Below are 14,381 nucleotides of genomic sequence, written 5' to 3'. Positions count from 1 at the left end.
TTTACTACAAGTAAAAAATGATCAGGCATGTCCTCTTTGTTTGAACCAAGTAAATCTGAATTAAAGAAATGTAAACACATCAAAATACCGCTCAAGTAAGTCAAAATTTATGTTGTTTTCAAAAGGACTTCATGTAAAAATAAAAGAAATGAACAGTATTATTCTGATTCCTCGGAAGTGTAGATTAGCAAAAGAGGATTCCATTTTGGTTTTATCCCAAGCATCATTTTAAATATAATTGGAAGAGATAAAATTTCTATGTTGGGAATACTTACAGAGAAAGTGAGATGAATTTCAACCTACAATAAGTACCATGATTACAGTCTACTTCTCTTCAAAATAAAAGAATCAAGCTGTGATACTGATGGTTATAGACAGGAGGCTAGGCACAGATGCCAATTTCTTTGATCAAATGTAGTTACTTGTTGAAAACCAAAAGCACAGCAGATTCAAGAATTTCCCTAGCACTATTCTTAGGGGAAATGGATATTTGCTAACCAGAGCTCTGTAACAACGAACTTGACCGTTCTCCAGTCTCCTGTGAACCATACAGGTTCTCATATTGCACAAATTATTTTTAGACTTCATATAACTATTTCCCTTGGATGAAACCTAGGTCCCACGCATAGCAACATAATCAAATATGGGCAACGGACACACAGGATACAATTCTCTCTTTAATTAAAGGAAGTTTTTATGTATTTGAGAGTATGGTCCTTTCGGAAATGGTAGGACATTACAAAAAGGAAAGACAGAGATGTAGGTGTTGATGAGCCAGAAAAACAGACAATGATGCTGAAGTAAATTCTTATCAGCTGTGTAAGGTCTAATATGCATACTTTCAAGAGGGATAAAGACAGGAAAGTATTAATTTATGATTACTCTTCATTTATTGTAAAAGTTACTTAGGAAACTGCTAAGAGAAAAGTTTCCTGTATGTTGTTCTCTAAATATTAACTTGGATTCAAGAATAGGGACCTTGGCACAGATAATCCAATTCCTTCAAGTATTTTTATGCATCAATTTTACTAATTTGTCTTTCATTTTTCCCCTCTGTTCTCGGTGATGGTTCAAAAGCACCTGCAGCCCATTGCTATGAGACTACCAAGATTGACTCTCTTATCCCTGAGAAGACTCTCCCAGGATTTATGAGAGCTTAAACCCCACGCGAAGGTTCATGCTGATTTTCTTCACCGTTACTTAAAGGCAACAATGTGTTTTGTCCTTTGGGAAAGAAAGAGACAGTGATTTTCATTTCATTTCAGTTTTAAGAAAGTATCCAAGGCATGCAGGAAGGAGCCAATAGGGAAGTTGAACTTGTGACATTAGTTCTAAGCCTCAAATGAGAATGGCTGTGTTGTCTCACCTGGTTGGGGCTGACTGAGTAACGTCCCAAGATGAACTAAATGACTTGCATTCAGCATTCCCTCTAGCCCAGGGGGCCTCAATGGGAGTAATTTTGCCTCCTAAGTGACACTACGTCTGGAGAAAATGTTGCTTGTTACAGCTGGAAGCAATGTGGTACTACTAGCATTTAGTGGGTAGAGGCCACAGATGCCACCGAACACCCTGCAAATGCACAGGATGCCCCCTACACCAAAGAACTAGCTAGCCTGATAACTGCATAGTGCCCAGGTTGAGAAACCCTGCACCTATCCTTCCGTAGGTACTAATGTATCATTAAATCGTCCCAGCAACAATATCCTTCTTCCTTCAAGCTTACCAAAAGAGCCTGATACAACCACGAAGAAGGTCTTTAAAAAAAGCCTAAGACACAGCTGGAGTTACTGTGTTCTCTGACTGGCCGTTGGAAAAAGTAGCAGGCCCTGGCTTGTCTGCGAGAGGTAGCTTAGTCAATGAGAGAAACCTCTGTGCGACCCTCCCCTATATGAAATATAATGCGAGACATTACCCACCAAAACTAAAGTGAAATGTGGGGCAGAATGATAAATTTCAGTCTGAACAACTCAAAAATAGAAACCTAAAGTAAAACTGTATTTCAGAGGAAAAAAAAGACATCATGTCCGCTGTGTAAGAGGGCTTGTTCTGAGCACCCATGCATGAAAACCAACATAGGTAACAGAGAAGGGAATTAGGCAGAGCAATGGAAGTGCTCAAATGGAGGAACAAGAATAAAGGAGAGAATGAAGAATCCCTGAGAATAGGCAAGAACAGGAAAGAAAGCCTTGGTCTCCTCAGGGTGCAATTGACACAGCTAAACTGGATCCTTGAAACTGACAATAGAACATGACGAAACAATGAAATGATATACAGGCAAAGACCTTCTGCTACTAAATCAGTTCTGAAAACACAAAATGTCTTTAAGAACCCACAATGACAGACGCATGGCCACAAGGGGTTCCTGCGAACAGCAGAGTTCTCCAGGGGTGGCCATCAACCCAGATGAGGGGGGCAGTCCCAACATCTGCTAGGGTCTCACCAAAAGGATTAACCACCCTGCCAAGAAATGGATGGAAACACAGGTGGTTGTGTATTGAGGAGATATGTACAGCTGCTCAATTCCCCGGAAGAGTGAGCACCTGCCAGACATTGGCTGGAGCTGCTGAACAAAGCTAATTTCTCCTGCCAAAGAAAGCAGAATTTACAAAGCGCTGAGAAGATCATAAATTCACTGGTGAATATATCTGGTGCAGACAGGGATTTGGGGCAAGACAAAAAAGTTCATGTGATGAAGTAGGAATTCATCATCAATCTAAATGGCTGTTCAATATGGTTAAACATTCCAAAACACGGAGATATTTTAAAGAGCAGTCTAAATTTGAATGCCAAAATTGAATATACTGTGCACCTTCTAGAAACAAATCAGAACATAACCGACAATTGGAAGAACTAGGTCTCAAAAGCTGAATTTTTTATTTACACATGCTTACCTCAAATACTGAAAGGTCTTTCCTTCGGTAAATTTCATTTGCTGGAGGATGAAACCATCCACATTTCTTTGAGTGTCTTAACAAAATATTTTTACTTTTCATATATTTAAGACAGAATTCACACAGGTAAAGCTTTGGTAATCTGTTAAAATTTTAAAATCAAAGAATCTATCAGATTGATTATACTGTTCAGGAAAAAATATTAAATATTGTTCAATTTTCCCCAAGTCATAATAAGGCTGTACAATAGTATTTGAAAGAAGTAGTTTCAAGAAACGAAAAAGAAAATAGGAAGCCAGTAGTAAAGAGAATGTACAAAGCTTATGTTATTTTTCAATATAATAATATTTGCTGCCATCATTTTGTGAACAAATCATTTGTTTCCTTAGAAATGTTGTACAGACAAAAAGGTTTTCAGACCTGGAACCACTACTTGAAAAATCAATAAGGATGGCCTGCTGTCAGGTGAACATGAGTATTTTTTTCAAATTTCAGATTTAATGTCACAGTGTCAATAGTATATATGGTCAGTGGTGTAACTGTAATCATCTTTTACTCAGAGGGAAGTGAATTATTTTAAAAAATGACCTGTGTACTTATATATAAGGCAGAGAAGTCCTAGAATTTAGTTAACATTTCTATTGATGGATAAGGTAACTTCAAAGTCTGATCATAAAAATATATATCTAAAGCAATAAATGTAGAAAAATAAAAAGATCCACCAACTCTAAATAACATTATACAAACAGATTTCTTTCCCATGATGACTTTTTCTCCACCTTTAAAATTGTAACATTTTTAATGTGTGCCTGATCACACTTAAACACATTGTTAGTCTTGCAAGAAAATGTTTAGAAGCACTTTCTAGGTCTTTGGGGTATAAGAATGGGTAGAATGGTTTTGGGGAAAGTTAGCTAGAGCTCTCAGAACACATGACTTATGATTACCCATACCAACTGAAGCTCACAGGTGTTTTTAAAAAATTGTTCAAGAACACAAAGCCAAGTGATATAAGCTAGAAAGAGAAACCAAGACCCCTGACTCTTACTCTGCCACTTAACTTCTAAAACACCCTCCCCATTTTCTCCAGTAGATGATGGGCCAGACACCAACGTGGTGGAGAAAAGGACAATTATCTACTCTAGAAGAAAAGCAAGTTTGTGATTATCAGAAACTTCACAGGCTAAAACATTTGAGAAGGTACTAATAAAGTATACCCTGATATACCTGAAGGAAGAAATGTGTTCACAAGATACCCATTTTTAGATATATTAGTTCAAGACAATTTCACAGCTAATCTTAGTTCAAGACAAAAGAAAACTCTAGGATCATTATTTTCTGTTCATTTTTAACAAGTTAGTCACAAATGGCTCTAAAAGTGCTCTAAAAGTAGAGATTTGCGGGAAGGGTCTCTTGAGGCTACCCACCCCCACCTACTTTCTTTCATTTTTCCTTCTTCTGCTACATTTCTGTAAAAAGCTTGAAAACAAAATGTCAGATATCAGAGATAAATGAACAGGCCTAATTAGGAAAATAAACAGGGCAATGAGAAGAAACCACCAACTACTTTACAATGGCCAGTGTTTTTTTCTCCTTGTATGGTTTCATCCGCAAACAACATTTGTCCAATTAACCAGAGAGAGAAGGCATGGTCTTAAGCTCAAAGGCAAAATGTACAATGCCCGTGTAACTAAGGAGTGGAAGGAGTTTACATAGAACAGTGACTACTACTATAAAAAGACGCTGGCAGAAGTAACAGTTTTGGAAGTGCTTAGACTCAACTACCAAAATTTATGTCCTGAAAATCACCTAATTCCTGCTTCAGAACCGAGAATTCTCCTTCCTCACATAGATGACATTTAAGTTATATACCTTCTGGGCTGTTCCATTACCTTGCATATTCCTGTGGGTAAGGCGAGGAGTACCAGGTTTGGATTTCATATTTCCCGAATTCTATTACAGAAGGGTACCGGCCACAGTCTTCCACTCCACTTTCACACTCTATTTTCTGTCAGAGAAAAGAAAAGAAAGGAAATAAAATATGTGTATTAGAAGTGGATTTCTTCACTTACCTTTTGGTTCTTTCACCAGTGGATATGAAAATCTATCAAGAACAGACACTAATCTTCATGGGGAATTTTCATGTTGTTGAAAACACATTAGAGGACCTTGTAAAAGAATCATCAACTTGGTGTAAGATTCATAATAAACAAACTAATACCCTAAGAAACTGTATTACCAAGACAGGAAATGAGTACAAGGTAAACACATACGACTGTCTATTGAACTGGATGAATTTGATGACTTGGTGCAATGCATTAAAACTGAGTAAATTAGAAGATGACCTGGCTGTTAGACACTCTTACAGTCCCCTGTTCCTCCGTGAAGTTAACAGTAACCCCAACTGTAATTATATCACCAATTGTGAAAGTCTGCTGTTTAATATCCACCTCCCCTTACTTCCCTTACCCCCAAGCAGTAAGCCACGTGCGGTTAAGAACTGTGCCTGCCTGATACAGACAAGAACTGTTCTTGAGTGAAATGCTGGTGTTACGGTACTGGAAAGGAAGGGCTTAAAATTTAACAGCATCTTTCGGATAATGGCCTATTGTTTATCAAGTCTAATCTATGAACAGCAGAGGTAGGTTGAAAATTTGATAATATTTAAGGCCTTCAGATCTTAGAAACTGGGGGAATTTCTGACATTTATCTTAGCCAAAGGAAAACAATACAAAGTATACTGATGGGGCAGATGAGGAACGGAAATATCCAACAGCCCCTTAAATTAGAAACTGTCAGAATTATTTAGCCCAAGTGGCTGCTCCTAAAAATAAAGCTTAAGAGCCTACAGATAGCCCCCTCCCCACACCAAAAAGAAAGTGAGGTCTGTCTGTGCAGTTTGCCATAGAAACTGATGTGGTCTACTGATGTAACAAATTCATGCTCCCTAATAAATTTGACCTCGAAAGTCCAAAAGCCTTACCTGTTACCTGTTTTGGTGACAATAAACTACCTGGAGTTATTATTTTAAGTGGAATCATTTAAACAAATTACTGGACAATGAAAATAAAAGTGATTATAACTGATCACACAACACAATGTTGTCCTAATCAATGCCAAAGTGTTAAAATGAGACATTCTTCATATGGCTGGCCATCTGTGTTGGAAGAACCATTGGTAAATTTAAAAGCGATACTTTTTAACCATTCAAAACTGCTATTTTCTACATTTCCACAAAAATAATCAGAAATCTGGTCCTTCATACCTAGAAGCGTTTTTCCAAATCTGCTTCAACTACTGCTACTCTGGTTTATTTTCTGAGACCAGATGAGCCCTTATCAAATTTTGAGAGTGGAGACAACTCTATAAAGTCACTCTGCTTTTGAAGATAGAGTCAACAAAAACAATCATGGTAACAGTTAAAGGACCACAAAGGATTCTGAGGGGGGATTCGCTGTAAAATCAAAGCAGTAATTTTGTAATAGTCACATATATAAAAATCAGGTATTATCCTTGTTACTATAATGTGGTATCCTGGCCTTACCTCCCAAGAAAGTTCCTGGGCTTGCTTAAAAACATCCAAATCCTCTTCAGTAACGGTATCCTTGTTTCCAATCACATTTATATCTGTACTTTCTTGTTTGATGCTTATTTTGATTTCAGTATCTGTCATTTAAAACCAGCAGAAAGTGCATTCACTGACTTGAATCATGAGTAACCACCATATATTACCAAAATGGCACCAAATTAGCATAGTGGGCAAATAGGGTTTTTAAGCTTTATAAGCTTCTATATCTAAGCACTGCTCAAAAGATTCAGCAGTACCCTTTCCCTACTGTACCCAAATTTTTATTTGAATTACCACTGTCATCTTTTTATAGTTTCAACAAATAAACAAGGGAAAGAGCAATACAAAGCAAAAATCATCTTTCTCAGCCGAGATTAGAAGTTCTATCAATGTCTAGTTATAGAATTCCCATTATCCCTTTTGAGATTAAAAAAAAAAAAATTCTACCGCTTTGTCGAAATGACACATTTTTGGTTCTTTTTTGTTGTTGTTGTTTTGGTTTATAAAGGGTAGCCAATGCAACGGGCCAATTTGTTAAATGAAATCATGAAATCCGTTTTCTCCCTACGGTGAATACACACACAGACACACACACACCCAAAAGCACACTTCACAGAATCACAGATCAGGCTTTGTGGAGAAGGAAGCAGGATGGACTCGGTCATGAGAAAGCCATGGAGCAGAGGGAGCGGCAATGAGGAGCTGACCCCCGCCCCCCCCCGCCCCGCCCCGCAGCGGGAAGCACTGAGGCACAGAAGCAAGCAGCGCCATGGCCAAGGCGGCGGCACGGCAGGGAACGCGGCAGAAGCGTGACAGCGGCTACTCATGCGGGACTACAAAGCCGTGAGCAACACTATGGAGGCATCTGGGGGTCCTAGTGTCACTACGGATGGAAATAAATAATAAAAGGTGGGAGAGTATTAGTTGGGAAAAAACATTTTGGAGGTTTAGTCAGCATTAGAAAAAGGTCAAAGTTTCACTGCTTCTGTATGAAAGTGAAGTGAGAACGAGAGAAATAGCTAAGACCTATGTGACAAATAGGAATTGATTGACTCATTTTTTTCGGGGTTGGGGAGAAAGGGACGGGACGCAGGTTTGGTTGGAGCTTTGACCTTTTGCTTACCATCATCCTGATCAGGTTTAATCCTTCCGTCTGTCAAGCTCCCCTTCCCTGGTGAGGGGGTCCCCATCTGAGGGGTCACTTTATATTTTAATCTGCCTAGCATCCTGTGCTTTTTAAGGAAAGTTGTTCGCTTGAAGTGAGCAATTGCTTTAAAAATACGTCCTCTAGCCATCCCCCAGCTAGAGGAGGAGGAGTGAGCAATAAACCTACTTCTAATATCTTTTTTTCCAAAGAAATGGGCTTTAGATTTTGCCGTGGAAGATAATTCAGTTTTACGACGCATACGTTTGGGTGGTGCGTAACTTGGGTGTCCCTTTTTTCGAGACTGTCCCTGAGTGGTATAGATATGAGAGAGTCCATCAAAGAGTGCCTTCAGCTGGCTGTTCTTAGTCAGACTGCTAAAGGAGGGCACACTGGACTGGCTAGAACAACTCTGGGGAGAGGTAGAAGAAGTGGAGGTGCTGGACTTTTGTGAACTGGGGCTCTGACCAGAGATGGGGGTTGGGGGTGGAAGTGAAGAAGGTGGAGGTTTTAGCTTTTGTGTGGTACCTGTAGCCAACACATGAGAAGTGCATGACTGTTTCTGAGAGACCTTTTTCCTTGGACGATAGTGCTTTGAAAAGTCTATTATTTCACCTCGTGATCTGCGACCATCAGGTGATGGTGTAAAAAACTTAGTAAGGCCATCAATGAGCCCTTTGGTTTTCTTGTTAACTTTAAGTGTAGAGGCAGAAATGTAGGTGGAGGTGGTGGTGATTTTGGTGGTGGCACCAGGCCGAGTGGGGTCTGTAACAGCCAATCTGCTGCTTGAGTCCTTCCCAGATGCAGCATGACCAGATGAAGGTGTGGTACAGACTTTAGTCTTTTGACCCCTACCAGGTGACCCCCTTCCTGTGAATGCATTCATGGATCCTTCATCACTGGTTACAGACCTAGGCAAAAATTTAGAGAATAGTATCAGCATTTAATAATAGAATTATAAAGGTATCTAAAACAGATCTATAGCAACTAGATGCATTCAATGTGCTTAAACTTAAGAAGCCGAACTGCAACCCTCAAGAACTGTGTGTGTGTGTGTGTGTGTGTGTGTGTGTGTGTGTGTGTGTGTGTGTGCGCGCGCGCATGCGCGCGCGCACCTCCATCTAGGTGTTTCTCTGTTCAGAAGGGGAGCGGCCACCACATGTGCATGTCATGATCCTCCCAGGGCCCAGCCAAGAGGGACTGGAAGAAGCCGCATGGACCCAGGGGCCACAGAAGTAAGACAATTTTTGAAGCGACTCAAAGAACACGCAATGCTTTCATTATACTTAAATAAAAATGGTACCCCCTGTGTGGTCACAAGTCGTTATGATTTCCTACGTCTTTTAAAAAGTAGTAAAGGACTTGGGGCGCCTGGGTGGCTCAGATGGTTAAGCGTCTGCCTTTGGCTCAGGTCGTGATCCCAGGGTCCTGGGATCAAGCCCCACGTCTGGCTCCTGGCTCGGCTGGGAGCCTGCTTCTCCCTCTCCCTCTGCCTCTCCCCTGTTCATGCTCTCTCTCTCTCTCTCTCTCTCTGTATCTGTCTCAAATGAATAAATAAAATCTTAAAAAAAAAGTAGTAAAGGACATAAGTCGTTAAGTATTATCTAGATGTGAAAGAATAAGCTCATCTAATCTCTAGTGAGAAGCAATTTTAATTCAACTGGAAAATTTATATAAATAGAATTTGGGTAGGTCTATAAGTTAGTCCTTTGTTGTTGTTGTTAAAGAAAACATTGAAGATACCCTCTTCCTGTCGGCAGTTTACGCTTAGGGCGGTGAGATAACCAATAATACTCTCTAAGTCGAGGAGACGATTAATTACAGCATAAAATATTGCTGAAAAAAGGACAACAATAGCAAAAACTGAAGAAATGATTAAAGAAAAGCTACAGCGGGTCAGACATGACATGGAAAGTCTGGTGAAGAAGCAGCACATTTACCATGGTCTTTATCAGATACTTGGCATTAGAATCTTTATACACTATTTCAGCTCATTTGAGGCTGGTTCTGCCCATCCAGCTGTGTGGTCAAGAGAGACCAGTGGCCATTCCGCTACCACAGCTGCTTAGAGGAACAGCAGCTGCCTGCCTTCACCTCAGGCTAGGGCTTGGAAAGCTACCCATTTTGCAGCAGAATTTTATACAATAGAAACATTTGCATATGAATTATGGCAGTGCTGGGGCCCAAGAATGCACTTTAAAAACTTATCAATTTAGCTGAAGGCTCATAATGAAGAAATGGAAGCCTGGAAATGATATGATACTCCATTATAAAAATATCTTAATTACAAACAGAAAAGCACATGTTAGTGGTCATCGTGAACAGTAACGAACAATTTCAGCAGTCAGCTGCCGTGGACTCTGGTGCAGCAACAGGGAGAGCCACTGGGCTCCTCTGAGGCAGCTCCACCACCAAGAGCTTTGCCCTACACCAACGATCCAGCCAAATCAGGTTAACACTGGAGATCTCTAGTGTCACAGTGAGGGTTACCAATACACAATCATTGGAGCTAAAATGTTTCCCATTAGAATGCTGCATTTGGACTGTATCTGGAATCGATTGCCCAGAAAGGATAAGATGCTTATAAAGCATGTAAAAAGGAAAACTCCCTAGACTGTCTTAAAAATTCCTAAGCTCAAAGGACAATTTTGGACAAACAAAAAGTTAGGACTGGTGCCAGATGCAATTTTCAGCTGTGTCCTTTGTTTAGAAAGTTTATATCCTAATTTGGTATTTTTAATTGGGCCCTGAGGATACAGTCCCATTTTGAGAACAATGCTTACACAGGATGAATGCAAAAACATATAATTTCTACTTCAAATGATGCTAATATGAAAGATTTTATTCATAAATGTTTCATGTTTGCCCCAAGAAATTAACAAGAATTCCATTTAAAAATGTCCACAAGTTAAAGGGCTTTCATAAAAAAAACAAAAAAAACCAAAATACCTATAAAGGAACATGCATTTTCTATTTCTCCGTTGGGAGACAGAGGTGCAGGAGTTGATGGTTTTTCTGAGAGCAGGTTAAGGTAGTGAATTGCTTCAGTTAAATTAGGGGGAAGAGTAGCAAGTAAGTAAGATATCTGGTGTTTGTTCACAATGTGTGCAGAGCATCTATTCCCTTTCACTAAGCTTAAAGAGGCGGGCCATGGTCTTAGTGATAGAACTCCTTTAGATATGCAACTCCCTATTAAACGTTGATAGTCAATTCTATATTCTAAAGGTTTAAAAAAAAAAAATCACATCCATTTCTCCTCTTATCTAAGTAACTCCGGCTAAATGTTCTACTGGGCTTTAATGGCAACTATATGAAGTTATCATAGTAGATGTGCAGGTCACTGTGAACATATTATTTCGTATGTATGTCTGCACACATGTGCACATACCAAACAGTTCTGTCTAATGCTTTGTGTGCAAACACGAGGAAAGTCATTTACAGGTTTCTCAGAGGCTCCTATTTCATATAAGGGATCTTAAATGCTGTAATAGTAAATTAGCACCAGAAAAGAGAAGTATTTTTTTCTAAAATGCTACCCGGAGTGACAAAAGAGATTCACTCATAGATGTGAATAAATCCCTCTTTTGTTTTAAAATCCCCATAAAAATATTTATATAATTAAGCTTTTCTAATGCTCAGCCAGTAATAAAGTAGGCAGAATGATTGTTTCCAATTCTTACATTCTGCTTCCATCCTGCTGCATCACAGATACTGCCAACAGAAGCTCCCCAAATGCCAATTGTAATTAAAAATGTTATTTTCAAAAAATTTCCACAGCTTATGCAAAAGGAGAACTATTCCTCATCCCTTGAGTTTGTAAAATGACGCTAAAAAGTTAATGGAATCTAAGGGGGTTACAATCGCCTATATTTTAAAGCACAACATAAAAGATTTCTTTTGATAAGATCTCAACCTACAACAATCGTTGCTTTAATTTATTTTTCGGTCGTCCAATGGGTTTTGCATATCGTCGTTTTATTTGTGCAGCTTTCTCATGAAGTAGTTTTCTTCCCTTTTTCTTTGGTCTGCAGACTTGGCAAATCCACATCCCTGAATTAATATATATATGAGAAAAATATTTTAATGTTTCATTTTAGGAGAAGATATTGAATATAAACTGTAGCTGAAATAAGCTGCCCAAGGGTGCCATATGCAGAACTTTATTCCAGAAGGTAGGTCATTCCCTTGTGTCATCCTCCTCAGGAAGCCATCATTAAAGGTCAATTGCGCCCCCCCCCCCCCCCCCGCCCCGGTCAAGGTGGTGAGAGCAGAGGGCTGCCCCTATCTCTGAACCCTTCTATGAGGCTTTTCACAACATGTCACCAAACCTCCCTCCGCCACACAAACACACAGGAAAATCCGATCCTGTCAGATAATATGTATCTTTCAATTAGAGGGACACATTTTCAAGTCAATCGGTTTTTGGAATTTCTGGGGAAAAAAAATATTTGTTTTATTTCTTTCTGGAACTCTTCCACACTAAAAAAAAAAAGAAAGTATCAGTATAAAAGATAATTTTTGAAATAAAACAGAATTTTTAAGTACTCTGGAACGGCAATAATTAAAACTATACATCTGGCATAGGGAAATAGGTCACTGGACAAGAATTTTTAGACCCAAACAACTGAAGCCTATAAAAAAATTTAGCATATCAAAAGGTCCTATTTCAAGTCAGTGGGGAAAGGATGCAATGACTCAATGAAGTGGTGATAGAACAAACAGCCATCTATAGGAAGGAAAAGAATTACTTCCTATCCTTTATAAAAATAAATTCTAGGCAGATGAATATTATGACAAAATTAAATGTTACAAGTATCAGGAAAAATATGTGGATATTTAATTTTAGCACGACTGACATTTAAGACTGAAGCCATAAAGACAAAGATTCATGGATTGGACTACATAAAAATATAAAGAGCTTCTACAAATCAGCAAGAAAAAGGTGAAAACACCAAGAGAAAAATGATTAATAGGTAAAAACAAGCATTTTACAAAGATGATATACAAACAGCCAATATAATCAAACACAAAATGCTTTCAATCTCACTGCTTAAAGAAAAAAATTACCAGACATCTTTTTTCTATTATCAAATTGGTAAAAATTTTAAATAATACCACTGTATTTCATTGAGTCTGAGACACTATTGACTACAAAAAGCATCTGATTTTTTTTTTTTTTAAACTGTGTTGTAGACTTAATGACATATAGTAATGGTGAGTGTTGGTCATTAACACAGGAAAACAGGTATTCTCACACACTGGTGGTCGGTCTGAAAATTGATACAACATTTCATGTACATAGCCTTTGATCCAGCAATTCCTCCCCTAGGAATTTATCTTAAGGAAATAATTGTGGATGGAAAAAATTGAAAACATTTGTAATGTCCACCATAGGGGATTGGTTAAGTAAGTTATGGTTTGTTTATACATGGGGTTGCACAAGCAAATATGCTCAGGAGCCACCCAGGGATAATGCATGTGACCGAAGCAAGCTGGAATTCAAGACAAGAGGGAGGAGTGAGATTGGGGCAAGTTGGAACATGCATACTCCACCTAAAAGACACAAATTCAAAATTTTAAAAATACTGTGCCCGCTCGCCTGTAAGGCATTTAAAGGAATCTTAAAATAAATGTATGTTGTTCCCAACAAAGCCTAACTGCGGCCCACAGTCAATGGGTGTGTAACGCCTGCTCTATACTATAGAGTTTCTATGCACTCATTAAAAACTGTGTTTAGGAGAACATTTAGTGATGTGGGGACGTTAGAATCTTATAAAGATGGGAAAGATGTAAGATTACAAAAACATGTATAGAATGTTTCTTTTTTCTAAAAAAGTGTGTAGGGAGCTGGGAAGGAATTTCTGATTTTCTTATTCCTTTTTGTCAATCTGTATTTACTAATCTTTCACAATAAAAAATGAATAAATTTTTATAAAGAGGCATTATTTTTAATGTTTAATATATTATAAAATGAGGAGAAGGAGGCTGAGCTAGGCTTACTTACGCAACAAATAGAGACAAAAATCTAGATGCCATATGGATACATCCAGATAAAAGAGTTCAGATGCTCATGTTCACATTATCGACTAATGGCCAAGAAACGTGGGATGGCTCCTGTCATAGGACTTTGGAGACATCATTACAACCATTATGGAAAATAGGTAATTTCTCACCTCTGAACCCGGTACTGAATAATATGGAGAATGTTCTAAACTTCTGACCTACCTAATCTAGATTTATTCTAATAAGGGAATGGTTTGGGGAGAGGAATGCTCTTCTTTATCCCTGTGTCTGAATTACAGTCTTTACATTGCCCGCAAACTAAATTAAATGCTTTATACTCCTCTATCCACAACCTGTGCCAAACCCATAGGAACAAGGAGGCTGGGAGGGATGAATAAATGCTTATGGAACCTGTATACCTCTGGGCTGGACAAGGCTAATGAGTATGTAATAAAACACATTTTTACTATGGTTTAAAAGTTCACCTTTTGGCATTCTGGAAAGTGGGGGGTCACAGCACTCCATATGGAATCCTCTATCACAGGAGTCACAAAAAAGCATATTATCCTGTAAGATAACATATTAGAGAGTAACTGAGACTGAAATCAGCTGTAAAAGGCCACAAATTCTTATCTTATCCGACAAACAATAATCAAACATAACGAAGGGGTAGCACGATCCCTGCTCAAATCTGACATCACATTGTGTTTAAATCTTTAAAACAAAAGAGCAACAGTCTACAAAAATGAAAAACCTTAACACTGAAAACTCGCAA

At 38.6% G+C, this 14,381-nt stretch overlaps 1 protein-coding gene across 5 annotated transcripts in view; it reads right to left on the bottom strand.

The window, feature by feature from the left end:
* KAT6B (lysine acetyltransferase 6B) overlaps nucleotides 1–14,381 on the bottom strand; it is a 180,107-nt gene that overhangs the window by 38,724 nt on the left and 127,002 nt on the right. For 3 of the 5 annotated variants that reach the window (XM_035724229.1, XM_027595982.2, XM_027595981.2), the window contains exons 6-11: nucleotides 14,092–14,173; nucleotides 11,521–11,653; nucleotides 7,583–8,514; nucleotides 6,436–6,557; nucleotides 4,784–4,899; nucleotides 2,892–3,033 (exon numbers count right to left, since the gene is read on the bottom strand). In XM_035724229.1, coding sequence (XP_035580122.1) covers nucleotides 2,892–3,033; nucleotides 4,784–4,899; nucleotides 6,436–6,557; nucleotides 7,583–8,514; nucleotides 11,521–11,653; nucleotides 14,092–14,173 — 1,527 coding nt within the window. The remainder of the gene's footprint in view (nucleotides 1–2,891; nucleotides 3,034–4,783; nucleotides 4,900–6,435; nucleotides 6,558–7,582; nucleotides 8,515–11,520; nucleotides 11,654–14,091; nucleotides 14,174–14,381) is intronic. The other 2 variants (XM_027595983.2, XM_027595984.2) reach the window with 2 other exon arrangements.

This window comes from Zalophus californianus, chromosome 15 (assembly GCF_009762305.2).
Source record: "Zalophus californianus isolate mZalCal1 chromosome 15, mZalCal1.pri.v2, whole genome shotgun sequence".
Classification (NCBI taxonomy): domain Eukaryota; kingdom Metazoa; phylum Chordata; class Mammalia; order Carnivora; family Otariidae; genus Zalophus; species Zalophus californianus.
Note: the sequence above shows the minus strand (reverse complement) of the source record. Positions and strands in the feature narration are given on the sequence as shown.